We start from the raw sequence: 25721 nt of genomic DNA, 5'->3' as shown, positions 1-25721 counted from the left end.
TACTAACATCTAAATAATATAATTATATCTAAATAATTATAAACAATAACAATAAGTATTACCAGTTCTAATATTTTAAATTGTATTTTCTAATATAAAAACGAATTAACTTATCTCCAAATTCCTTTTACTTAACACTACTTAATTAAGTACTGAACAGAATATAATAGCATTTTATTTACTTATATAAAAACAATTATATGTTGATATTCTTAATTTTGATAGTTATTGGTAGGAAAGTAACTATACATAAACAAAATAATTAATAATTTATTTATATATTTTTAGTATAATATTTTCATCTAGTTTATTTTTATAAAAAAATTATTAATATATTAATTTTGTTCTAGTTTTCATATTTTATTATAATTTTTTTAATAATATTTTTTTTTTATATAATGACACAATAATTGGTACTTGGAATCAGTATATTTGATATGTCAACATAAAATTATTTTTATATAACTAATAAAATAAAGATAGTGTCTTCTGGAAAACAAAATGAGTTAAATGTTTTAGGAGGGCATAGAATATAGGGATGGGAAGGAGAAACACAGGATTTTTGGATAGTTGAGAACGTTTCAATCGCCACCCATCCTCTCTGAGTTTTCACCCTCATTTGAAGGTTCTCTCTATTTTAAAACTAATTGTTATGGATTCCTGTGGTTTAGATGATTAATTGCTATTTGAATTTGTTAACATGAACCTTTGATGAATTTCACTAGATTTTGGAGGTTCCAATTTTCAAAACCGTGATGATTTGCATATCTAGAAAATAAGTTTTTGAGTTGCGGGAGATATTTTGGCAAGCTACCTGCAGAGCTTTCTGCTAATTTTGGATTTTTGTTTGTTTGAGTATTTGAGTGGAATTAGGGTTTCGTTTCTGTCCTTGCCTAGGGTGGTAGAAGAAGCAGCTGACATGTCTCTGTTTCTGGGGAAGAGAAGGTGGTTGAGTTCTGTGAGGTGGCATGTCTCTATTAAAAACTATGATTTTATTTTACATTTGTATTTCGTTTTTGTTTTTGAGAATTTATATACCTTCACTGTTTTCTCTCACACACTCCCACTCACCTAACACTCACATAATCTCACACTATTCTCGTTTCACCTTTCAACCTCCCCTCACTCCCAATGCATGTGCTCTTAATGCTATCTGTTTACATCTGTTTTGAATGGGCATACCCTTGCTATCTGTTTTGTAGGGATTAGTTAGAGTTCTTACTTGTGCTGCTCTATCACTGCACCATTTGGTACCAATTTCAAAAACAAAGTGAGACCCACTGATTTGTTTGATTTAGAATTATAAATTCGAAAAACACCATGCCACCCATTTTAATGCATGGGTACCATCTGTACAGTCCTCTTTATATTTGCATCGCATTTTTAAAAGTGAATGTTTTGATAAAATAAAAAATAAAACATAAGTAAAAATATAAAATCTAAAAATATTTTCAAAATTAAAAAATCAACCAAAAAATACTTTTTCTGATTTAAAAATATCAAGAGATTATTTTGACACCTCCCTTTTTTTCTTCTTCAATCTTAGCCTCTTAATTGAATTGCTGATGCTTTTTGTTACTGGTTTCAGTAACATTTACCATTTTGAAATTTGTGTAATTTAGTACTGTGTAATATGGGACAAAACAGGAAAAATAAGGAAACTAATCCTGCTGAAGGATCTAGTAAACCACAGCAGAAAAACAAGAATACTCCACGATCGGCTAAATCTAAAATTGATAAGAAAATCAAGGATGCTAAGTTAAAAGCCATGATAAATAAAGGTTTTCAACAGATTGGGAAAAAGAGAAGGCTTAGAAAGAACAAAAAAGTAATGGGCAATAGTGATGAACTGCCAAAAGACAAGAGTGAAGAGAATGAAAGGAATAACGAGAAGGCAGGTCAACATAGGAGCATCATTAATGAAAGAAGTCCTATTGAGAAGAGCCATCGGGCTGAAAATAATAAGATCATTAAGGTGGATAAGAGTGAACAGAAGCAGAAGAATACAGGGTCTGACCAAGGTGCTGGGAGTAGAATAAACAAAAATAATCATAGTGGTGCAGACAATACCAATTCCAGTGAAAAACAGAGACAAAAACTTGCTGGTTTCATCTTTATGTGTAGTGGGAAGACAAAACCTGACTGTTTCCACTATCGCGTCATGGGTGTTTCAGCTATTAAGAAAGACATTGTTCTAAGTATCAAGCCTGGAACTAAGCTTTTTCTTTATGATTTTGATCTGAGGCTGTTGTATGGGATTTAAAAAGCTTCATCTTCTGGTGGTATGAAACTCGAACCCCGAGCTTTTGGTGGTAGCTTTCCTGCTCAGGTTACTTGCTCTCATCTACTTTTCCTATCTAATTTGTCCCAATACTGTCTTTGTTTATTATGAGTCATGTGCTGATGGTGCAACCTTCAGGTGCGGTTCAATGTTGTTTCTGATTGTTTCCCACTACCAGAAAGCATTTTCAAGAAGGCGATCAAGGAAAATTACAATGATAAACACAAGTTTAAAACAGAACTTACTCCTCGACAAGTGAGAACCAAATATGCCTCTGGTGGGCTAGTTTCAGTTTCTTTTATTCTTCACCGTTGATATATTCAAATGTCACGTTTCAGGTTAGGAAGCTCACTGAACTTTTCCGACCAGTCGATGTTCGTTCAGGCTTGCAGCCTGTTTGCTCACCTCCAAAAGCAACATTTCGTGATAGGAAGACTCTTGATGATGTTAGGGGATTATGGTCCCATTTGCACAGGGAAGGTGATCCCCTAATTGAACGGCAAGAGGAAATTCCTCGTGATTTATTTCTTACTGAGAAGAGTTACCGAGCTTATGGTCTCCAAGGAGACCGAAGGAATGTGATACCATCCTCCCAAGTTAATCCTACACGGGATCCTTATGAGAGGGATTATGAAAGAGAACACCGTCATCATGTGGACCCTCTGTACAGTACAATTGCCCCTTCCCACAGAGAAAGTCTTCATGTAAATAATCGTCATTTGAATGAGAGTGAGCATCAGACCAATTTGCATGGTGGAATTTCTGAACATGCAGATGATCCTTATGACCCGTATCACTATGGTGCTTCACCAAGGGATCCTTGTTTTTCACCTAGAGAGGAAATCTCTTCAGGCTCTTATTTGGCAGGGGGAAGAACCTTGATTCAAAGTGAGAGTTTGCAAAGGAGAGAGGCTGTTCAAGATAGGCTTCACTCAACATATTCTGCTGCTGATGCTTTGTCTGAATACAATCGGATGCAGCACTATCAGGACAGTTTGGAAGCTTCTGCTGTGCCAGTTTCATCCCGTTACTCTTTTGCTGGTCCTTCATATTCACTTCGCTAAATCAAACAAGCACTTCTGAAATCTTCCTTTATAATCTGTTACTTAAGGCTAAAATCTATTATGGTGACTAAAACTCTGAATTGGAAAGTGTCATTTATTCACTGTGTTTGAGATTTGATGTGCAAAGTGACATTAATAGTTAATGACAATTTCCCTTGCAGACACCAGTTGCTTTGTAACTTTTCACAATTTGTCTTATGGCTTATTGGCATGTGCTGCTTCGGCAGATAGGAAGATAAACAAGCAACATTTGAAATGATTTTTTAAAGTCAGGATGTTATGCTTTGCAAGCATATAATTTCTGTAGGATATGTTTGGACACCCTGTATGAATGTGGATACCCTGTATAATTTTCAGTATTTTTGTCTTAAAAAATGTATTACTTTGCCAATGTGTTCATGACCAGAACGGTTGACAGGTAAATGGAGATTAGGTTTTAATGTTTTTAATCAGACCTAATGATTACACCTTCAGAAACACATTGCTTTTTAATGTTTAAATTTATGGAATTCACTTTTATATTATCAAAATTAAATTTCGAAATTGATGAGCGCAGGAAAAACATTTATGGGGTGCATGAAGAAACATTTCAATAAAAGATACCAAAAAAAATTCTCTATTTCCTTTTTATCAAACACTTTTAACATTCACTCTCTTGTGTACTTATTTTCATTTTTTCTATCGTCTGTATATATTTTTTGTCTCTATCAAATAGGGCAAAGGTGTCCAAATTTTGACATATTGGAGTCCAAAATAACATAATTAAGTTTTAAATTTTGTATAAATTTGAATATATTTAACTGAGTTCCAATTAAACAAGTTCTTTCTACTGATATTTAAAATTTATATATTTTTCAATTAAATTTTATTTATCTAATTTTTTTTCATGAAAAGTGACATGATCTCTACATGATTTCTTTGATTTTTAAAAAAATTTAAAAAATGAAATAATTCTTTCATAAAGATAATTAGTTCTATATACACTATACATTATATTCGTAGTGCAATAACTATAAAAAATAACAATGACCTCATCTCAACTATAATTAAATGTAAAGACTCAATTAAAAAATACAATTTTTTTGAACATTCAATAAAACAAAAAAATTTAATAAAAAATAATTAAATTTAATTAAATCTATTAAATATATGTTTGTATTACATTTAAAGATATACGTATATATATATATTTATTTTTATTTTTTTTAATTTATTATTATTATTATTATTATTTTCTTTTATTTTTTGAAATGTTAATATTATGATGAAAATATGCAATTTTGTCTCTTAGAGGAGTTATGCTATTCATTACCATTATAACTTTTTTAATGAGTAATATACATTTTTTGCCACATCAACATGTTAACTTCTTCCTCACCATTATACTTTTTAAAAGTTTTTATATATTCCTAATAACTCCCTTTTATTTGTTATTAGTATCATAACTCCTGTCCTACATAATAGGTCCAGGGACAGAATCCTTGTTAGGGGCCATTTTTATGTAACAAACACATTTATAAAATTTTATATAATCTACTTTTAAATGTCTATTATTTTATTAATTTTCTAAGATATTGATAGAAAGCATATTTAAATTGAAAGCAAATTAAATATATTTTTAAAAAACTTAAAATTAAAAATGTTTATCATCAGTTTCCCGTATCATAAAGAAAATATAACAAACATTGGAATTTATTCTTCTTCTTCTTCATAATAATAATAATAATTTTTATAGACATGTTTTACTATTTATGTTGTAAAAAATGAATTTTATTGCTCACTAAACAAAATATTTTCAAACTTTGTCACGAGAATAGTCACATACTGAAAATAAATATTAAAAAGTATTTAGTGCAACTCAGTATAAAGTTTATTTATCAAAAATTTACATTTTAAATTTACATAAAGTTTATTTATCTAACTAAAAAATATTATTATATATAATTTTGAAAAAGAAACATCCAAAATATCCTTCTCTACTTTAATAAGAGAAAACAATATTTTGGTTTAATAATGTTTTAACTTTATCCTCTTAAGTTCTCCAAAAAAATATTTTAATTTCTAAAGGAAATAAAGATTTTTTTTTATACTGCGTATTGGTGAGTTATTCATTAAACTAAAAAAAATGTGAATTTTATTTTATTTCGAACTTCGTATAGAATTACTAAGTATTACTTTTAAATACGATGAAAACGATTTAATTCGTTTATTTTTGAAACTAAAGTGACTAATTTATCAAATTAAAATAATAGCATAAAAAATCAAGTTTTGACAAAATTGTAAGAAACTAACAAGTAAACTTTTTGTATTCTTATATTTTATTATCTATTTTAGTCATGTTATTGGTACAGAATATTTATTGATTTTGGTAGATAATATTTTTTTTAGCAATAAGATTTAATAAGATTTTTCGTTTCGAATACGTTTTAATCTTTTAGTAATAATAACAGAACTTCAAGTTTTAGAAAAAAAAAATAAAAAAAATTCTGATTAATTCTTTATCCATAAAATGCTGAGAAGGGACCTGAAATATCAGGAATAAGAGATCTGAGGATAACTGAAAGGATGGTGAGCTTATGGACACAAATAGTCTGAGTTGGAACCAACACAAGATAGCAACTTTATTCCCTAACACTAGCCACTGAGGTAGGAGATTCACATATCAAATCCATGCACTGATCATCACTTATATGGGAAACGTACAGAAAATTGTATGTGTCTGACCTGAACATAGAGAAGATGTACCTTGTAGGCTTTAAGGTTGAGTGTCAATGAGCTGGAAGAAAAAAAAGTGATGTGAAATATGAGATCAGAATTCGAAGACATTGTAGGCACATCACAAACTAGAGTGTTACGTAACTTGTAGACTTAGGATTCAACCAATTTCGGCCCACCTCAAACTCAATCAAGTTGAGGCTACATTGAGCTGAGTCGACTTAGTCTCACCTTGGACCGAGTCGAGTTGGATCAACCTTGAATTGAATTAAGTCGGATCCATATCAGGTCGATTCGAGTCTTCTCGAATTAAGTCTTGCCGAGTCAGCTCAATGTTAGGTTGAGTCGTATTAGGTCCACATCAGATTATGTAGAGTTGGACCCATGTCGATCCGAAATGGACCCATGTCGATCCGAAAAGAGTTTTTCTCTCGCTAGGCTAAGTACAGTTGGGCTCACGTGACGCAAGTAAAGTTGTATTCATAGTATGTCGAGCTGAGCCCAAGTTGAATCGAGTCAAGTCTGATCCATGTTGAGTCGAATCAAGTCTAACTCATCTCAAACATAATGGAGTTGGACCACCTCAGACCTAATTAGGTTGGACCCACTTAGGCTGAGCTGGATTGGATCCACTGGGCCGAGTCGTTCAACCTCATCTTGCCGAGAAAATAAGGACTAATGTTAGTGTTATATCTTAATAATATCTCATTATTATTCTAAAGTTGTTACTTGATCCTCCAAAAGTTTTGTGTACGTGAACTTTCATTTGGTACCAGGGTTTTCAAATAGATATTTTTCTCAAAGTCCAGCATTTCTACAAGGAAAAATTTACCTTATAGTAAGAAGAAAATAATCACCATCATCACAAGTGGCTGAAATTATTTTGACTCAAGTGAAGAACAAAATGTGGTTGTTTGGTAGAGACAATGAAGGGGTGGTATGACATCTTAGTCAACCTTCTCAATTCAAGTGGTTCATTTTTAAAGTGAGATTATAAGTTTGACTTTAACTTTCACCAATTGAGATATTATTTGATAGTTTAGAACCATAAAATAATTTCTTCAACATACTTGCGTCTTCTATAAGCTATTTGTTAAAAGCAATAGTATCTTTTGAGCACTCAAATCGTTGTTTTCAACTCTTAATTGAACTAGTTTTAATTTGTGGGGTCCTCCTTAACTTAAGCACAAGAATATGGTGCATATTTTCTGTGACCAGAAAGTTTGGTTCTAATGGCAATTATGTTGAGTGAAGGAACTTCTTCATCTTCTGCTTTTGAACGTGGATGGACTTATGATGTGTTCTTGAGTTTCAGAGGTGAAGATACAAGGAGAAGCTTTATAGGCTTTCTATATCATGGTTGACGCCATAGTGGTATCAATGTTTTCATTGATGATGATAAGCTTAGGAGAGGGGAAAAGTTATCCCTTGCTCTTATTGCAGCCATTGAAGAGTTTAGGATTGCTATCATTGTGTTCTCTCAAAACTATGCATCTTCCACATGGTGTCTTGATGAGCTTGCAAAGATCCTTGAGTGTTACAAAACAAGAGGCCAACTTGTGTGGCCAGTTTTCTTTCATGTGGACCTTTCTGAGGTGCGTCATCAGAGAGGAAGTTTTGGAACAACAATGGCCAAGCACGAAGTCAGATTCAAGGGTAATTTGGAAAAGTTACAAAAGTGGAGGAGAGCATTGTTTGAAGCAGCCAATTTTTCAGGTTGGACCTTAGAAAATGGGTATGTAACTAATAATACTAAGTGATCCTGCCGGTAGACCTGAGTGCAAGAGTCTTGCCACGTCAAAGGTCTCTCCTCTTGATCAGCTTCGCACCACGTTAGCCTTTGCTCCTCACGCCCTAATTCCTCGCAAGAACCTGAAGAAAACAAAGTGGCGCCGCTGCGGCCGATTGCGCTCCGACGCTTAAGTCAGTGACGGAATCACCGAAAACTCAGAGAGAATATCTCAACTCAAGGAACCGTGCGCAGTGAATCTCAGTGTACTAGAAAGTATTCTAAAAAACGTACCTCAAAGTCTGTTAAGTGTTCCTTATATACCTGAGCATTTTCTCTCTCCTGACGGTTACACCTCTGGACACGTGGCTCGCATCCAGCTGTACACGTGTCGCTATCTGGAGCTCCCTCCACTTGAGCGTCACCTCTACTCTTCAAGCCATTCGACCAAGTTACCTATACAAGGAGTAACTTGGTGCACAACTTACCTTGGAGCGCGACCCCTTAAGTGGCGAATACGGGGTGTCACCTTGCACACCTTCTTTGTGGTCTCGCCTGCCGCTATCACGACGGGGCTTTTTGATGACGGCCGGTGATGACAGGAATTCTTTGAGCTGGCCGAAGATTTGTTCGCATTCCTCGTTCCAACTGAATTTCAAAGTTTTGCGGAGCGTTGTGGCTATCGGCCTGATCCGTTCGGCGAGGCGGGGGACGAATCTGGAAAATGCTGTCAGCCGGCCGAGTAGCTGTTGAATTTCTTTCAAGTTTTTCGGGCTTCTCATTTCCGTTATGGCCTTGCATTTGTCAGGGTTCGCTTCGATCCCTCTGTGGGTCAGCATAAAGTCGAGGAACTTGCCACCTTCTACGCCGAACGCACACTTCTCAGGGTTAAGGCGCATGTTGACCCTTCTCAGGGCGTCAAAAACTTCTTGTAGGTCTTTTATGTGTTGGCCGCACGAGTCGGATTTTACCACGATGTCGTCCACGTACACCTCCACGCTTCTGCCGATCATCCCTTTGAAGATCTTGTCCATGAGCCTCTGGTAGGTAGCCCCGACGTTTTTTAGGACGAACGACATTACCTTATAGAAATAGTTGGCGCCGTCCGTCGTAAAAGCCGTTTTGCCTCTATCGCTATGATGCATGCTGATCTGGTTGTAGCCGGAGTAGGCGTCTAAGAAGCTTAACATTTTGTGACCGGCCGCTCCGTCCACCAGCCGGTCGATGTTGGGAAGGGGATATGAGTATTTGGGGCACGCCTTGTTGAGGTCTTTATAATCTACACACATCCGCCATTTGCCGCTTGACTTTTTGACCATCACCACGTTGGCCAGCCAAGTGGAGTATCGTGCCTCGGCGATAAAGCCGACTTTTAGGAGCTTCTCGGCTTCGCTTCTGGCGGCCAGCCTCTTGTCCTCTCCGTAGTTTCTTTTCTTTTGTGCTACCGGGCGTGCTTCTTTATACACCGAAAGACGATGGGTGATGATGTCCGGATGGACGCCCGATACGTCGGCAGTCGTCCAGGCAAAGAGGTCTACGTTCCTCTTGAGAGTTCGGTGAACGAAATTCGCATCGGCGGCGGCCATTGCTGTGCCGATGCTCGTGTATCGGTCCTCCCCGTCGAGTTTGGCTTGGCGTAGCTCGTCCTTGGCTTCGAGTCTTGGCTCGATTTCCCTGGGATCCAGATCTGCCATGGTGATGCCTTTCTTTGGTTGCGGTGAGTACCGGTGGGGGCTTCTCCCACGGCCGGCAATCTTTCGCTTGGGTGAACGGCTGCCGCTGGGCCTCTGTTGTGTAGGTTCAACTCGCAGGCTTTCGGCGTAGCATTCTCGGGCGACCTTTTGATCTACGTGGATCGTCAGGATGTTGCCAGAGAGGGAAGGGAATTTCATTGCTAAGTGGGGCGTGGAGACGATCGCTCCGAGCTTGTTGAGGGACGACCTGCCGAGGAGGATGTTGTAGGACGTGTTGGCGTTTATGACCAGGTATCTGATCTTGAGGGTTTTGCTAGCCCCTTTAAGGCCGAACATTGTGTATAGCTCTATGTAACCCTTCGTTCCTACGCGTTCCCCCGAGAAGCCGACCACGTGGTCGTTGTAGGGCATCATTTCCTCCTCCGGGATTCTCATGGCTTTGAAGGTCTTCCAATATAGTATGTCAACCGAGCTTCCTTGGTCCACAAGGGTCTTCTTGATCGTAAAGTTATCGATATCGACCGATATCACCATGGGGTCGTCCTGTGTCGGGTCTATTCCCTTGAAATCTTCGTCTGTGAACGTGATTGGTGGCATCCTCGGCCGGGCGGAGACGAGGTTTACTTGGTGGATGGCGCGTAGGTGCGTCTTGCGTGCGCTGTTGGAACTGCCTCCGCCACCGAACCTTTCGGCTATGGAGTTAATTACCTCTCGGCCTCTGCGAATGTCGGCTTGTGGGGGGTCGTCCCTTCGTCCCTGTCGGTCTCCGCGCCTATCGCCCTCTCGTGGGCCTGGGGGGGGGGTCCGGTCTCTTCTCCTAGGCGTTTGCTCCTTGCATGGGGAGCGACGCGTTTCCCGGGTCCCATGCACAAAGCGTCTGAGATGCCCGGCTTGAATGAGTTCTTCTATTTTATCTTTCAGGGCTTGGCATTCTTCGGTAGAGTGGCCGGTATTCTTGTGGTACCGGCACCTTTTGCTGCGGTCGGCATTTTCTGGGCTCAAGGCCCTTCGGGGCAGTGGTATCAGCTCAGCGCTCAGGGCCTCTTGCAAAATTTTGCTCCTATCCGCATTCAGAGGTGTGTAGCGGGAGAAGCGGGGTCCTCGATTGTCCCTTTTTTGGTCTCGGCCGGTTCGTGACCTTCCTTGTCGTTCCTTGTCCTCCTTCTTTTCTCCGCTCGCCTCGGCCCGGGCGTTGTTCCTGAATTCGCGAAGTTCCTTTAGTTGCATGAATTTCGCCGCTCGGCGTCTAAGGTCATCGAGGTTGGTAGCAGGCTGCATACACAGGCTATCGGCAAACGGGCCGAGTCTGAGGGCGGTCAGCATGTGGTGCATCGCCACCTCGGACTGAGGTTGCGAATACTCATAGCGATTTTGCTGAATCGGTCGATGAACGTTCTGAGGGACTCTCCCTTCTCCTAGCGAATGCCGACCAGTGCTATGGATGTTAGATGGTGGGGGCGGCTTGTTGCGAACTGGACATCGAATTTCGCTATCAGGGTCTCGAAACAGTCTATAGAGTTTGCAGGGAGTTTGGTGAACCAGCTCAGAGCGCTTCCCTTTAGAGAGGTTGGGAAGACTCGGCAAAAGACTGCGTCGTCCGTGGTATACAGGCTCATATGGGTTGTGTATGCGTCCACGTGCTCATCTGGGTCGGTCGTTCCATCGTACCGATCCCTGTTGAAACCTTTCCATTTGTCCGGCAGGGGAGTATCCATAACGCGGTCAGTGAAGGGATGGCGCCGGTCCAGACCCGCCGGAGCGGTAGTGTTGATTGTTTTGCTGGGATGGGATTCTCCATCCATTTCCAGAGTGAAGTCATTTTTCGTGTCTTTCTCGGCCTGGAGGCCGACACCGGTGGCGTGGGACCTGTCGGCCTGATTGGTCATGGCGAGGGACGACACCCCCTCGACCAGCTTCTTCATTCGCTTGTTCTCTTCTTGGAGGCTTTTGATTTCCTCCTCGTTCTTCTTAGCGGCTTCCTCGTGCGCCTTCCTCATCTCTGCTAACTCCTTCTGAAGGGCCATCATCATTGCTGTTTGGTCTGCCTCGGTCATGCTTGCCATGCTGCGGGTTGATACCATCTACTGCTGTGGTTTCTTCTGGCTCTCTTCGGCCCCACGGTGGGCGCCAATTATTCTCGAACTAGGTTGGGGACTGGGAGAACTATTGTCTTCAGATGTCGCTCGGTCGGTCGTGTCTCACATTCCTCCTTCAGTCTTCTTCGCCGAACGGCTCCTCAGGCTGGTGGGGTACCTGCAAATGGCACTCCAATGCTCAAGTCAGTGGGGTATCGTATTCGGCTGGTTAGAATACTGTAGATAATGACGTACCTTCTTCCTTGGAATGCGTGATATTTATATTACCTTGATTGACCCTTGCTGTTGGGCCGGATTAGGGGGTTATTTAGCAATTAGGGTTGGATTAGGTCGTTTCCTAACCATGTGTTAACCTTTGCTAATTGGGTCAACCTTTGACTTGAGCACCTTGTGTCGATCGGCCACATACGACACGTGGTCGACCTCGTACCTTAAAGTAGGGTCTTAACGCATGGATTGACAACTGCATTTCAATCGGTTTGCATCATCCATTAACTGTCTGAAGCATACGTTGTGGGCTGTTTCTCTTTTTCTCGTAACCTAAGGTTTTCGTCCTTGATAACGTCTATCCCAGCGAACCCTTATTCCTTCGTTCTATCCTCTTCGTCCTCAATCGAGTCATTCTCTGCTGTTCTCATTTCATCCCTTTTCTTTCCTTTGCAGTTCCTGCGATGGCTCACACGAAGTCCACCGCTAATCCTCCTTCTTCATCGCGAAACCCTCCACCCAAAACTCGTAGGGTTGTCCCTGGGACAAATCCTCCACCAACACGCAACCCCTCACGAGCCTCTGGTGCTCCCTCCACACCTTGGGCCACCCCAGCCCTGCTGAAAGAGACGTCGTCAATAAATAATGAGTTGGGTGTGCTTCGCCTGAAGAAAGGAGATCAACCCGACCTTTCATTTCACAAGGAACATGATAACAAAGTGACCGTGCTGCCTTGCCTCCCGGGAGAACCGATCTGTGCGGACGATAAGGGGAACAACGACAAATTGTTCTGCTTTATCTATGCCACACTGTTCAAGAAAGTGAAACTTAGGTTTCCTTTTACTCGTTTCGAGAGAGAGCTACTGACCGAGCTCAACATCGCCCTTGCCCAGCTTCATCCCAACAGCTGGGCGTTCGTAAGGGCGTTCCAAATTCTTTGTGCGCACTTGGTGCTGCCGGCTTCGGTCGATGTCTTCCTCTTCCTATTTGAGGCAAAGAATCCCGGAGATCGCCCCTGGGTCAGCTTGAATGGGATTGCTGGGAGGTCAATCTTCTCAATCTTCCAGCAATCTTATAAAGACTGGAAGGGGAAGTTTGTCAAGGTGTGCCAGAACGATCAAGACCCCTCACTGCTTGACGGCTTCCCCCTGTATTGGGTAAACAAGGGAAACAAAGATTCCAAGGACAACTTCAGGAGACCAAGAAGTCCTGACAACATGGGGGAGTTAGAAAAAGATCATTGTCTCTTCTGGAAGAGTGTGGCTGCTGCCAACATCACCTTCCCCACTGCCTCAATAATTCCCTTCGAGTTCTTCGAGAGCCAACTCGAAATTCACATAGGTTAGCCCTTACCCCAACACCAAGACTCCCGCTTCGTGTTAAAACTGACTTAGCATTTTTACCATTATGTTTTTGGCATTCCATTTGATCATTCATCCATGTACTACTTGCGTTATCTCTGTATGAATATACTTGCATGTTCTGCTTCTGGCTTGGTTGCTCATATATCCTTTACCTTGTGCAGATAACATGTTGGGAAAAGGAAAACTGGCGGAATTGAGGGCGATCGCCCGATCCCACAAGCTTGCGGCGGGCTCCCAAACTGTGCCCAACTCGGTGGTGGAGATCGCCCAATCTGCCCCAGGCAAGACTCCTCCCCGAGGTCCAACTTCTTCTGGGGCACTACCCGCCCCAGAAAGGAAAAAGTTAGTTTTGAGGAAACCCAAAAGGAAGACTCCTCAGGTGGTGCAAGAGGAAGAACATGACGACGAAGATACCGAGGATGGTCTTATTACTAAGAGGACAAGGGTGGCCACCTCTACACCACCTGCACTTCCAACACCAACACCGCCCTCACCTCCAGCTCTGCTAGGACCAGTCCAAGCAACACCCCTGGCCGCCGCGCCCCCAGTAGTTGAAAGCAGCGGCCCTAACTACGTGGAAAACCCTCCAAGCGCCTCAACACCGTTTGTATCTGTTGGAGAGGGTCCTCCGTCGACCACATCCATCGCTGGGGCCGCATTAGGAGAAGATGAGGGCGCTCAGGTTTCGCCATATGTGAGTACTAGGAGATCGGGTGGTTAGAGACCGCCGGAAGGGGCACATCGCCGAAAGATCAGGAAAGCTTGCTTAAGGTTTCCAAGGGGCAGCAAGCGATAATATAGGCGTGTTGAACGGGACACCTGGCTGACCGAAGGGAAGTACATCGGGAAGTCTGTGTAGTCGCCGATCGTTGACTTGGCGTTCTCCGATCTCTAGTGTGTGTAACCGGCGGTCACCAGAGTTGCGTCATAGTCGCCATATGTGAGTACTAGGAGATCAGGTGGTTAGAGACCGCCGAAAGGGGCACATCGCCGAAAGATCAGGAAAGCTTGCTTAAGGTTTCCAAGGGGTACAAGTACGGGGGACTAGCGATATGCTTGTCACGCAGCAGTGGAGGATGAGGTTATCAGATGATCATTCCCTAGCCAGAGGTCGGGGCAAGGGAACAGTTTCCCAGAACATGCATGGTGTGCAAGTGAAGCAGATCGTGATAGCGGCAGGCGAGACCACAGAGAAGGTGTGCAAGGTGACACCCCGTACTCGCCACTTAAGGGCTCGCGCTCCAAGGTAAGCTGTGCACCAAGTTACTCCTTGTATAGGTAACTTGGTCGAATGGCTTGAAGAGTAGAGGTGACGCTCAAGTGGAGGGAGCTCCAGATAGCGACACGTGTACAGCTGGATGCGAGCCACGTGTCCAGAGGTGTAACCGTCAGGAAGAGAAAATGCTCAGGTATATAAGGAACACTTAACAGACTTTGAGGTACGTTTTTTAGAATACTTTCTAGTACACTGAGATTCACTGCGCACGGTTCCTTGAGTTGAGATATTCTCTCTGAGTTTTTGGTGATTCCGTCACTGACTTGAGCGTCGGAGCGCGATCGGCCGCAGCGGCGCCACTTTGTTTTCTTCAGGTTCTTGCGAGGAATTAGGCCATGAGGAGCAAAGGCTAACGTGGTGCGAAGCTGATCAAGAGGAGAGACCTTTGACGTGGCAAGACTCTTGCACTCAGGTCTACCGGCAGGATCACTAAGCATCTGTTTTATTCACCAGTTTTTCCTTTTTCTCATTCATGTGTTTCTTCTAATTGCTTAAAAATCAAGAATTGAATAATGTGTTTGATATACTAAATACTTCATTTTCATACAATAAAATCTTTCTATGTTTGTTTCTTTAAACTGTGTAATAAGAAAAGAGTACTCAATAGCATTTTTTTACCTTCATAGCTTTCAATTCCCTCACACATTGTGTTGGGGAACTTGTTACTTGTTTTGTCAAGTATGAATTTCAGCTTATCCAAGAGATCATTAAGGAGGCCTCTAGAAAGCTAAACCACACCATTTTGCACATTGCTGAATACCCAGTTGGAATAGAGACTCGCATATCAGAAGTGATGCCCCTTTTGCATATTGAACCAGGTGAAGATATTCGTGTCATTGGAATCCATGGACTTGGAGGCTTAGGTAAGACAACAATTGCAGGGGCGTTATATAACTTGATTGCAGACCAATTTGAAGCTACAAGTTTCCTTGCTGACACAAGAGAAAGTTCAAATCAAAGACAAGGCTTAGTGCAACTTCAAGAATCACTTCTTTTTTATACAGTTGAGGACAAGAACATCAAGTTGGGAAGCATTTACAAAGGAATCCCTATTATCAAGAAAAGGCTATGTTGCAAAAAAGTACTTTTGATCATTGATGATGTTGACAAGTTGGAGTAGCTTCAAGCACTAGCAGGAGGACGCGATTGGTTTGGTTTTGGAAGTGTGATAATTATAACAACAAGGGATAAACACTTGATGGCAGCTCATCAGGTTGACAAAACCTATGAAGTAAAGAAACTAAACCACGGTGAAGCTTTTGAACTGTTCACTTGGAGTGCCTTCAAAAGGAAGGCACCTGATGCAGGCTATTTGGAGATTTGTAACCGTGCGGTTCTCTATGCTGAGGGGCTTCCATTGGCTTTGAAAGTAATGGGGTCAAATTTGTTTGGTAAAACAGTGGCAGAGTGGAAATCGGCTCTGGGAAAATATGAAAAGATTCCCAGCAGAGAGGTTCAGAATGTACTAAGAGTAACCTATGATAATCTAGAAGAGAATGAGAAGGAAATTTTCCTTGATGTAGCACGCTTCTTCAAGGGGGAGACAATGGAGTATGTAGAGAAGACACTGCAAGCTTGTGGTTTTTATCCAACATTTGGCATCAGTGTACTTATTTATAGATCTCTTGTTAGTATTGATGAATATAACAGATTGAGAATTCATGATCTGATACAAGACATGGGTAGGGAAATCGTTAGAGAAGTTTCACCAATAGAGCTTGGGAAAAGAAGTAGATTGTGGCATCATGAAGATGTTTTTGAAGTACTTACTGAAAATACTGTAAGAGCCATGTGTGTGTTAGTTATTTTACATTCTTTCACAAACTTATGAAGTGTAATAGGCATGCATTACCAGTAAAAAGGTTTTTACATTATGAATCAATCTAGAGTCATTTTTAGTACAACTTTTTTAGATAGCTATTATAATAGTTAACAAACTTACCCTGATATGATGGTTTGTGATTAGAAGATGGTGTAGGTTTGATAAAGTGATTGGTTAAACTTTACAACATAATAACTGTCACATACTTGAATAAAAAAAATCTCAAGCTTAATGTAGTTTTATGCATGTTTTGGTTAAAGGGGACTTAAAGAATTCAAAGCATGATGGTGAACCTCCCTGATGACTATATGGTACACTTGAAAGATGATTCCTTGAAGATGATGAAAGATCTTAAAATTCTTACAGTTCGAAATGGACACTTTTTTGGAAGCCCCCAACATCTTCCAAACAACTTAAGGTTGCTGGACTGGATGAAATATCCTTCATCTTTGCCATCTAGTTTTCAACCAAAGAAACTTGTTGTACTAAACTTGTCATCAGGAAGTCGTTTTACAATGCAAGAGCCATTCAAGGTAAGGTTTCCTTTTGTCATGGTAGTATTTCTTTGTTTCTTTCTTCACATAACTTGCAATTATGCTAAACTAGCATTTTCTTTGCAGTATTTGGATTCCTTGACTTCTATGGACTTGAGTTCTTGTGAATTGTTGACAAAACTACCAGAAATTTCAAGAGCCCCTAATTTGACAGAACTAAATCTGGACTATTGTACAAATTTAGAAGAAGTTAATGAATTTGTTGGATTCCTTGAGAAACTTGTTGAGTTTAGGGCTTATGGACGCACCAAGCTTAAGGTTTTTCCAAGTGCCATCAGGTTGACATCATTGAGAAGTCTTATCCTTAATTGGTGCTCAAGCCTTCAAAATTTCCCTGCTATTTTGGGGAAAATGGATAACCTCATGTCCCTTTCTATAGAAGGCACATGTATAAAAGAGTTGCCTTCTTCCATTGGAAACCTTTATGGTCTTCAAGAATTAAGCATGACATCTTGCTTAAGCCTCAAGGAACTGCCTCACAACTTTGATATGCTCCAAAGTCTTACAAACCTTGATATGGATGGTTGTCCACAACTTCGAAACTTTTTGACAAAGTTGACAAATATGGGAGAATCTACCCATACCTTTGATAACATTCAGTCACTGAATCTTGAAAACTGTGGCCTTATAGATGAAGATCTTCCCGTAATTTTCAATAGTTTCCCAAAATTAGCATCAATAGTACTTTCAGGAAATAATTTTGTAGCTCTTCCAAGCTGCATACAAGAATGTCCTTGCTTGGAATTACTTCACTTCGACAACTGTAAGAAACTTCGAGAAATTCCAGCATTTCCTCCTAGCATGCAGTACATTAATGCAAGAAATTGTACATCATTGACTGCAGAGTCATCCAATTTATTATTGAACAAGGTTGGCATCTTTTTTCTTAAATCTTCCTGCTATTGCTTTAGTCACCACCCATTTTTACTTGAACTTTCTTGTGTAGGAAACTTTTGAGGGATGGGTATTACAGGTTATGGTGCCTGGAACAAGGGTTCCAGCATGGTTTGACCATGTCACAAAAGGAGAATATATGACATTTTGGGTGCGTGAAAAGTTTCCAGCTATTATCATATGCTTTGCTCTTGAGGTTGAGAGTGAGATGGAGAAGATTTTTAACCGTGAAATTCGATTTTATATAAATGGTGAGGAAGTTTATGAATTGGAAATTCCAAGAGGCTTTTCAGATATGGTGACAGATCATGTGTGGCTTTATGACTTGAGAACTCATTCATCCATCCACTGGCCTAGTCTTGATTCATATCAGATGGATGGCTGGAATCAGGTTGAGATTGCATGTGAGAAGATAAGTGGAGCATCAAATGTGACTGTGAGTTGGTGTGGAGTTCATGTGTTTAAGCAAGAAGCTAACATGAAGGACATACTACTTACAGATCCTGATGCAAATTCAGATTTAGAGAGTGAAAAAAAACACCAGGTCAACACAAGATTCCCAATATTGCAGAAGAGTAGATGATAACTGCTACACTTTCTATAACTTGGAGGGTTGTGAAACACCTGATATAGCTGGGAACTGATCAGAACCAAGATAAGAATTTATTGAATGAAAAGACATTGAATGGTGTTACCAAAGATTCAATGTTATCATTAACTCATGAAGATATTGGTGGTGTCAAGGGTAAGCCTGTAACCTATTGACAAAGCATGTTATGGGTAATCTAAAATCAAATTTATAGTACAAAATGTGACCTACTGTGAATATGACCTACTGTGAGCTGAGAATCACTTTTGCATATGACATTATCAACTCCCATGTCTCTGGCCAAAAGTAGTCATGCGATTAAAGCTTCATATTCAGCTTGATTGTTGGAAGTTTTGAATTCAAGCCTCAATGTTATCTCTATCATGAAATTTTCTGGTCCTTCAAGTACTATCCCTGCTCCACTTCCCTTCTTATTCGACGAGCCATCTACATGTAAAGTCCATACCTCTTGTTGTGTTATTGTTGGCAGTTGAATAATGAAGTCTGCAAGAGATTGTGCCTTAATTGCTCCTCTCGGTTCATATTTGATTCCAAACTCTGAAAGCTCCACTGACCATGCTACCATTCTACCTGCAAGTTCTGATTTTAGATATTGGATAATCGGTTCTCACAATTACCTGATGATTTTGAAAATATGGTTGAAGACGTCTTGCTGTGTACACAAGTGTTAAGGCTATTTTTTCAACCAGAGGGTACCTGGTTTCGGCATTTTGAAGGGATCTACTTACAAAGTATATTGGTTTTTGGTCTGGGTTCTGTTGGATCAAGGCTGCTCTTATAGCTTCGTGTGAGGTTGCTAAGTAGACTATGATGGGTTGAGCTATCATGGGTTTGACTAGGATGGGTGGTTCGGCTGTAATACTTTTTATTTGGGAAAAGGCACGCTCACATTGTTCATTCCACTCAAAACTTTCAGCTTTTTTCAACAATTTTACAATCGATTTTGTTCTCTCGGCTAGAACTAGTAAAAACCTTGCTAACGCATTTAACTTCCCAACCAGTCTTTGTACCTCCTTCAAATTTGTTGGACTTCTCATTTTCATTATTGCTTCACACTTATCAAGATTCGCTTCAATTCCTCTATTGGTTAGCATAAAGCCTAAAAATTTTCCTCGCCTCACACCGAAAACACATTTCTCAGGATTCAAGCATATGTTATACTTTCTTATTCGTGCAAAAACTTCTTCAAGATCTTTTACATGTCGTTGCACTTCACATGACTTAACAATCATGTCATCAACATAAACCTACATATTCTTTCCAATTTTTTCCCTAAACACCTTGTTCATCAACCTTTGATATGTGGCCCCAACATTTTTTAAACTAAAAGGCATAACTTTGTAACAATAGTTAGCCGTATCAATTGTAAAAGCCGTCTTAGAGATATATGGTTCATACATTTGTATTTGATTGTACCCCGAATAAGCATCAAGAAAACTCATAATCTCCTGGCCAGATGCTCCATCAACCAATCGGTCAATACTTGGTAGTGGATATGAATCTTTCAGACATACTTTATTCAAATCAGTGTAATCAGTACACATTCTCCATTTACCATTTGGTTTCTTAACAAGTACCACATTGGCTAACCATGTGGTATATTGAGTTTCTTGAATGAAACCAGCTTGCAATAACTTCTCGGTTTCTTCAATTGCTGCTTTTTGTCTTTCCTCCCCTAACTTTCTTCGTTTTTGTGCAACTGTAAGAAAAGGGAAAAATGGGCAGCCTTAGGGTTTGACTAAGTCAAACCCGCACCCTAGGCTTGTCCTTCTAGAAACTAGGTCAAAACTCTTTCCTAAAGGGCTAGGAACAAGCTAAAATGATAACTACACCCCCTGTTATGTTAAAGGCACCTTATTCTAGCCTATCTTTGCTATTTGGACCCCTAAAGTGAGTCCAAAATTATTTACGACATATTCTATATCTTAAAAAGACCAAAAGAAAGAACAATTGGTGTTCTTGTTTATGCCCATCTCCTCTGGTCGGGTCCATGAGATCCTTGGTGGGGTCTTGAATTGTTTGCTGAGATGACTGCTCGCCATGTGCTTTGTCTTTTGCTTCCTTGGTCATCTTCATAGCTACTTGGTTTGTATCAAATTGTCTTTTTCTCTTTTCCCCTCTGAAGTGAACCTTCATACTTACTTAACCACTTGGTTAAGTTTGTGTCCAGTGGAAATCTTCTTAGGGTTCTCACCATAATTGCTAACTCAAAAATCATAAACAAAGAGCAACCAATAAAATGTGTAATCCTAAAATCAACTCACATAAGTGCATTAGTGAGTTGAGCTTTCAACCTTAGAAAGGCTTGCTCATGTTTCTCTGTCCAACAAAATGGAGTGTCTTTCTTCACTAACTTATTAAGTGGTGAAGCTAGACTTGAGAAGTTAGGAACAAATCTTCTATAAAAACTAGGGGTGGAAAAACGGGGCGGGCCGGTCCGCAGCCCGCACCAAAAAACGCGAGGCGGGTTCCCTTTTCTGACCCGCCAACCCACTTAAGCCCGCCCCGCATAACCCGCGGCCCGTGCGGGCTTACGACGGGGCGGGGCGGGCTGACCCGCCAACTCGCTTATGTGAAAACTGATGTGTGTTGTGCATGTGCTGCTCTGCTGGTGCCCTTTTTTTTTTCTGCCAAATTCATTCACACGCATTCATTTTGAAACCCTAAAAAATACAAACAGCAAGCATCTGCAACCGCGACGCTGCAGTCGTGCCTCTCTTCCTCCACGAACACCACCGTTTGTTTTCGCTGTCCTCCACCGCCCCGCCAGTCGCTGCCATTCTTCCTCCACGAACACCATCGTCTATTTCCGCCGTCCTCCACCGCCAGTCGCTGCCATTCTTCCTCCGCGAACACCACCGTCAGTTTTCGTCCTTCTCCACCGCCAACACCAATCTGCGACCGTCGCCCTCCACCACCGTCAGTTTTCGTCGTCCTCCTCCGCCAACACCAATCTGCGACCGTCGCCCTCCACCACCGTCAGTTTTCGTTGTCCTCCACCGCCAACACCAATCTGCGACCGTCACCCTCCACCACCGTCAGTTTTCGTCGTCCTCCACCGCCAACACCAATCTGCGACCGTCGCCCTCCACCACCGTCTTCCTCCAGGTTCTATCTCTTCCTCCTTAACCTTCCACCATCTGCAACCGCCATTTTTACTCATGAGAATTTTTTTTTTCCATTACTTTTTTCTGCAGTTTTAGGATTTTAGTCATTCAAGATTTGTGGAGCAACAACTTGTTTGTATTTGTTATCGTATTGGCTTTGTAGGTGACAACTTTCTGCTTTGGGGTAATTTTTAAATTCTACATCATGCTGGTTATGTTGCATTTATCTCTTTGTATCTATGGTTATATTTAGTTAGGTTCTTATGTTTATGCTATTAATTAATTAGGATCTTAATTTTGAAATTGGAATGGCCGAAGAAGAGGATATTAATATTCCCGAATGTGAAAATGAAATTGAGAAAGATGATTTTGAAAACCAATCTGAAACTGTTGAAGGTGACAAAAAGAAAAGGGATAAGACTACCACCTCTGATTGTTGGAAGTACTTTACTAAGATTGGGGTGGATAAAGATGGAAAAGAAAGGGCAAGGTGCAATAGTTGCAATATAATATATCTAACTGGTGGAGGAAAATATGGCACTTCTTATTTAAATCGTCATATTATGAAATGTGATAAAAGAAAAACTGAAGATGTGGGTCAAATGATTTTAGATATGCAGGGAAAGTTGAAAGGAAAAAAGATAGATCAAGTTGTACATCGTGAATTGTTGTCTAATCTAATTATTAGACATAATTTGCCTTATAAATTTGTTGAGTATCCCGAACTTAGGACTTGGATAAGCTACTTGTGTCTTGATGCAATTATGATTTCTAGGAACACTGTTAAGGCTGATATTGGGAGAATGTATATCAAAGAAAAGACAGTGCTTAAGGAATTGCTTGTTTCTATTCCTAGTAGGATATGCTTAACTTCTGATTTATGGACATCTATTAATACTGAAGGTTTCATATCATTGACTGCTCATTTTGTTGACCTAAATTGGAAGTTAAATAGCAGGCTACTCAACTTTTGTCATATGCCGCCCCCCCGCCCCCCCCCCCCCCCCATACAGGTTTTGAGTTGTCTAAGAAAATTTATGATTTTTTACAAGATTGGGGATTAGAGAAAAAAATATTTTCTATCACTTTGGATAATGCTTCTACTAATGATGTTCTCCAAAATACTCTAAGAAGCCAACTTCTTTTACAAAACGGTTTGATATGTGGTGGTGAATTCTTTCATGTTTGTTTTTGTTGTACTTGCCCCATGTTACTAACTTATTACATCTATAATAGGAATTAAAAATGCGCAAGCTTCAAGTAGCTAATCAAAGTGGAAAAACACAACTTGACACTTATTTGAATGAGCCAACTTTGGATTTTGATTTTTTGGAGCATATGGATGTGTTAGAGTGGTGGAAAAATAATAGTCAACGTTTTTTGGATCTTGCTTTAATGGCTAGAGATTTGTTGAGTATTCCTATAACCACAGTTGCATCAGAATTTGCATTTAGCATTGGTTCTCGAATTCTTAACAAGTATAGGAATTCTCTTTTGCCTGAAAATGTGGAAGCAATTATTTGTACTTCTAGTTGGAAACATGGATTTTCTGAAGGTAATTTATTTATTTTAACCAATTCTATTGTTATTGTATTATTTTTGGAAGCATGGATTTTTTGAGGGTAAATTCATTCTTTCATTGTCATTGTTCAAATGTATGCAGATGATGGAAAAGATTATAATTATCAAAAAGTAGAAGATGAAAGCTCTTCTAAGGTTGCATCTAATGTTCTTGAAGTGGAAGAAGATGACATAATAGCAACTGCATAACAAGTGTTTGATGTGATAACTGCTCTTGATTGTTAATTGTTGCTTATTTATTCAGTGTTGTTTTTGAATTCATCAAATCTCTTGTAACTATTGATGATGTGTACTTGTTTTTTGGCCACCTTATATAATCAATTTCAGAATTTGTGAGGTGTATTTGTTTGTCATACTTTCTAGTACACCGCAGGTTTGATTAATTCATAATTTCATATTACATCTATATATAATATTTTATTTATAAAAGTTATGCGGGCCAGCCCGCACGCGGGGCGGGCCAACTCGGCCCGCATTTTGCGGGCCTATGCGGGGCAGGCAAAGCGGGGCGGGCCAGCCCGCTTTGCCACCCCTAATGAAAACTTGTTAAGCCATGGAAGCTCCTAACATCACCTACATTTTGTGGTGTTGGCCATTCTTGGATGGCTTTGATTTTCTCAAAGTCAACACGGACCCCATTTTTATTCTCATTTTCTTCACTTTTACTAATTTCTTCTTCTTGGTTACTATATTCATCTTTGTCCCTTAAGATCATAGTTCTTGAATTGGGAAATTGAGATGCTAAATGACCTCTACCAGGACACTTAAAACACTACATTTCTCTAGTTCGAGTGTGTGAGATGTGCTCATATTTAGATAGGTTCTAGGAAGGTTTTAAAGATGTTTCGTTCATATGTTCTACCCCCTTTGGAACTCACCCTTTTCATAAGGTATAAGGTATGAACTTTATTTTTTACTTGATTTTTTTCTCAAAATTTGTTTTTCAACTTTAATGCAAAGTTGAATCAAGTCATTTAAATATCTATATGGTAAATGCCCAACTTTGTCTCTTATCTCAAGATTGAGATCACTTAAGAACCTAGATATGGTGGTATTTTTTTCTTCCCTAATCCCTACCTTCATCATATATAACTCCATCTTTTGCCTATACTCCTCTACACTCATGTTCTTTTTTTTTGGGTCTTTGGAGCTTGTCCATCAACTAATAGTCATTCATTCTAAGACTCCTCTTAGCATGTGAGTCACTCGACCTAGAACTAGATGCATATGAAGATTTTTTTTGATTTTCTTATGTATTAATCTTTTTCTCTAACAATTTTCAACTCTTCTTCCAATATTGCAAGATAGGCATATCTTTCTTTTTTATCTTCCAAATTTTGAGTCTCGTGTTGCAATTGTCTAAGTGGTAGTGATTGGAAATCTCTAGCCAATTGTTTCAAAAAAGATTTTGTGGATTTTATATCTCATTCACTATAACTTGAAGAATGAGTAGACATGTTTAGAGTTATGTGATAAAAGTAATTCCCAAAGAGAAAGATAGATGGGGTGAAGTAGGTAATTTCCTAGGAAAGGGAGGTGGATCAGTAGGATCTCTTAAGTACCAAGCTTTTCCTCGCTAGATACTATCCCACAACACTTTCACAAACCTTTCTCTAAGCAATTTACTTAGAGCACAATCAAAGATGAAAACAAAAATTTTATGCAAGAAAAATGCAAAGCAATAAAACACTTGAAAGAAATTGCTAACTAGAAAACTTTTAAACTAGGTGTTTCCTAAGGTGAGGCTTCTTAGCATTTTGAACCTTGAAGACACACTCACCGACTAAAGCTAATTTAATCCACTCATTAATCAAAGTCTTGAAAATTACAACTCAAAGAAATACAAAGAAAATTAGGCCAACAATTTTTATGCACAAAAAATTAAATGCCTATTTTATGCATTCCTTAACTTGTAGCTCATTTTGGTATTTTGTGTATGTTTTTGTATGAGGTTGTTGATATCCCTTCCTTTTCCTCTTTAGGATATTCAACCTTAGGTATTCCTGTTTTACCTCTTTAGTAATGTAGCTTGCACCAAAAACAATTTAGCTCCACAACTCACCAAAGCACATTAGGTCACTTCCACCTAAAGAGGTCAAACAAATTCAACGCAACAAAACTCAAATTTAAAAATTAAGGACTACTTCAAATAGAATTGGTAATTGACATGACTTGAAAGAGTGGTCAAGAAATTGACAAGTAAAAAATTAAAGTTCACAAAAAAAGGTAGGACATAAAATGGAATATTAGAGAATGACACTAGAATAGATGAATAAAACCAAAACAACACTACATATTTTTTTTGTGTAAATTTTCTTTTAACTTGTTAAATTTATGCTGGAAAGATTACTTAAAATTTGAATTTGAAATTTTAACCATTCAAACTTCAATTTTTAACCTCAAAGTAGGCACTGGAATTTCATAAAAACAGTGTGCCAAATAATTGCAATAATTTTTTTCAAATTCATTGCCGATTCAAATTTTCAGAGTCATAATTTTTTTGCACTTTGTTCGCTTTTCATTTACCATTTTTTTTCTATTTTGAATTTTGATATACTTTTTTTTTCACTTTTTCTTAACACATCAAACTGCTCAAATCCAGAATTTCAGAATTTTTCACCAGCATAATTAATTTTGATAAACGTTTTCAGCCAGCACAGAAAATGTAAAACAGGGAAAACTTATACTGGAATTAAAAACAACATTGGAAACTTCAAAAGCATAATA

At 39.5% G+C, this 25721-nt stretch overlaps 7 protein-coding genes across 15 annotated transcripts; 6 read left to right on the top strand and 1 right to left on the bottom strand.

Moving 5' to 3' along the window:
• The first annotated feature begins 462 nt into the window (after positions 1–462).
• Positions 463–3512, top strand: LOC137830967 (uncharacterized). 9 transcript variants are annotated; one of them, XM_068638412.1, is made up of 6 exons: positions 490–625; positions 898–963; positions 1203–1270; positions 1793–2329; positions 2420–2536; positions 2620–3512. In XM_068638412.1, the coding sequence occupies exons 4-6, from the start codon at positions 2285–2287 to the stop codon at positions 3343–3345; spliced, it is 888 nt and encodes a 295-aa protein (XP_068494513.1). In that variant the 5' UTR covers positions 490–625; positions 898–963; positions 1203–1270; positions 1793–2284; the 3' UTR covers positions 3346–3512. The 9 variants fall into 9 exon arrangements, with proteins under 9 accessions (XP_068494506.1, XP_068494512.1, XP_068494513.1 ...); XM_068638413.1 differs by having other exon boundaries at positions 495–625; positions 874–963; XM_068638408.1 differs by having other exon boundaries at positions 495–625; positions 874–963; positions 1648–2329.
• Positions 1634–2263, top strand: LOC137833255 (DCD domain-containing protein NRP-A-like). The gene has a single exon (XM_068641616.1). The coding sequence runs from the start codon at positions 1634–1636 to the stop codon at positions 2261–2263; it is 630 nt and encodes a 209-aa protein (XP_068497717.1).
• A 2331-nt stretch (positions 3513–5843) lies between the features above and the next one.
• LOC137833254 (uncharacterized) lies at positions 5844–11546 on the bottom strand. Its single transcript, XM_068641614.1, has 3 exons — positions 11152–11546; positions 8278–11071; positions 5844–5936 (listed from the first exon to the last, which is right to left on the bottom strand). The coding sequence occupies exons 1-3, from the start codon at positions 11544–11546 to the stop codon at positions 5844–5846; spliced, it is 3282 nt and encodes a 1093-aa protein (XP_068497715.1).
• Positions 11547–15624: 4078 nt separating this feature from the next.
• LOC137833253 (disease resistance protein RUN1-like) lies at positions 15625–16257 on the top strand. The gene has a single exon (XM_068641613.1). It carries the CDS (start codon positions 15625–15627, stop codon positions 16255–16257), a length of 633 nt encoding a protein of 210 aa, XP_068497714.1.
• On the top strand, positions 15893–19269 carry LOC137830965 (disease resistance-like protein CSA1). The gene is made up of 3 exons (XM_068638404.1): positions 15893–16781; positions 16869–17672; positions 17749–19269. The coding sequence occupies exons 1-3, from the start codon at positions 16530–16532 to the stop codon at positions 18277–18279; spliced, it is 1587 nt and encodes a 528-aa protein (XP_068494505.1). The 5' UTR covers positions 15893–16529; the 3' UTR covers positions 18280–19269.
• Positions 19270–21721: 2452 nt separating this feature from the next.
• LOC137833252 (zinc finger BED domain-containing protein RICESLEEPER 4-like) lies at positions 21722–22368 on the top strand. Its single transcript, XM_068641612.1, has 2 exons — positions 21722–22316; positions 22361–22368. The coding sequence occupies exons 1-2, from the start codon at positions 21722–21724 to the stop codon at positions 22366–22368; spliced, it is 603 nt and encodes a 200-aa protein (XP_068497713.1).
• Positions 22369–22550: 182 nt separating this feature from the next.
• Positions 22551–23357, top strand: LOC137833027 (zinc finger BED domain-containing protein DAYSLEEPER-like). Its single transcript, XM_068641422.1, has 2 exons — positions 22551–22968; positions 23077–23357. Exons 1-2 carry the CDS (start codon positions 22659–22661, stop codon positions 23181–23183), a joined length of 417 nt encoding a protein of 138 aa, XP_068497523.1. The 5' UTR covers positions 22551–22658; the 3' UTR covers positions 23184–23357.
• Positions 23358–25721: the final 2364 nt, after the last annotated feature.

This window comes from Phaseolus vulgaris, chromosome 6 (assembly GCF_000499845.2).
Source record: "Phaseolus vulgaris cultivar G19833 chromosome 6, P. vulgaris v2.0, whole genome shotgun sequence".
Taxonomy (NCBI): domain Eukaryota; kingdom Viridiplantae; phylum Streptophyta; class Magnoliopsida; order Fabales; family Fabaceae; genus Phaseolus; species Phaseolus vulgaris.
The sequence above is the reverse complement of the archived record's forward strand: the minus strand, read 5'-3'. Positions and strand labels throughout refer to the sequence as shown.

Excerpts from the sequence above, each read along its gene's own strand:
- LOC137833255 (XM_068641616.1), top strand. The coding sequence starts at position 1,634 with ATGGGACAAAACAGGAAAAATAAGGAAACTAATCCTGCTGAAGGATCT.
- LOC137830967 (XM_068638405.1), top strand. The coding sequence starts at position 2,285 with ATGAAACTCGAACCCCGAGCTTTTGGTGGTAGCTTTCCTGCTCAG. Across the intron at positions 2,330-2,419 it reads GTGGTAGCTTTCCTGCTCAG|GTGCGGTTCAATGTTGTTTC; the intron begins GTTACTTGCTCT and ends TGCAACCTTCAG. Across the intron at positions 2,537-2,619 it reads CAGAACTTACTCCTCGACAA|GTTAGGAAGCTCACTGAACT; the intron begins GTGAGAACCAAA and ends GTCACGTTTCAG.
- LOC137833254 (XM_068641614.1), bottom strand. The coding sequence starts at position 11,546 with ATGGCAAGCATGACCGAGGCAGACCAAACAGCAATGATGATGGCCCTT. Across the intron at positions 11,072-11,151 it reads AAAGGTTTCAACAGGGATCG|TCTTTTGCCGAGTCTTCCCA; the intron begins GTACGATGGAAC and ends CGGACGACGCAG. Across the intron at positions 5,937-8,277 it reads TTAAGGGGTCGCGCTCCAAG|ACTATTTGTGTCCATAAGCT; the intron begins GTAAGTTGTGCA and ends GTTCCAACTCAG.
- LOC137833253 (XM_068641613.1), top strand. The coding sequence starts at position 15,625 with ATGGCAGCTCATCAGGTTGACAAAACCTATGAAGTAAAGAAACTAAAC.
- LOC137830965 (XM_068638404.1), top strand. The coding sequence starts at position 16,530 with ATGATGGTGAACCTCCCTGATGACTATATGGTACACTTGAAAGATGAT. Across the intron at positions 16,782-16,868 it reads CAATGCAAGAGCCATTCAAG|TATTTGGATTCCTTGACTTC; the intron begins GTAAGGTTTCCT and ends TTTTCTTTGCAG. Across the intron at positions 17,673-17,748 it reads CCAATTTATTATTGAACAAG|GAAACTTTTGAGGGATGGGT; the intron begins GTTGGCATCTTT and ends TTTCTTGTGTAG.
- LOC137833252 (XM_068641612.1), top strand. The coding sequence starts at position 21,722 with ATGGCCGAAGAAGAGGATATTAATATTCCCGAATGTGAAAATGAAATT.
- LOC137833027 (XM_068641422.1), top strand. The coding sequence starts at position 22,659 with ATGCGCAAGCTTCAAGTAGCTAATCAAAGTGGAAAAACACAACTTGAC. Across the intron at positions 22,969-23,076 it reads GAAACATGGATTTTCTGAAG|ATGATGGAAAAGATTATAAT; the intron begins GTAATTTATTTA and ends AAATGTATGCAG.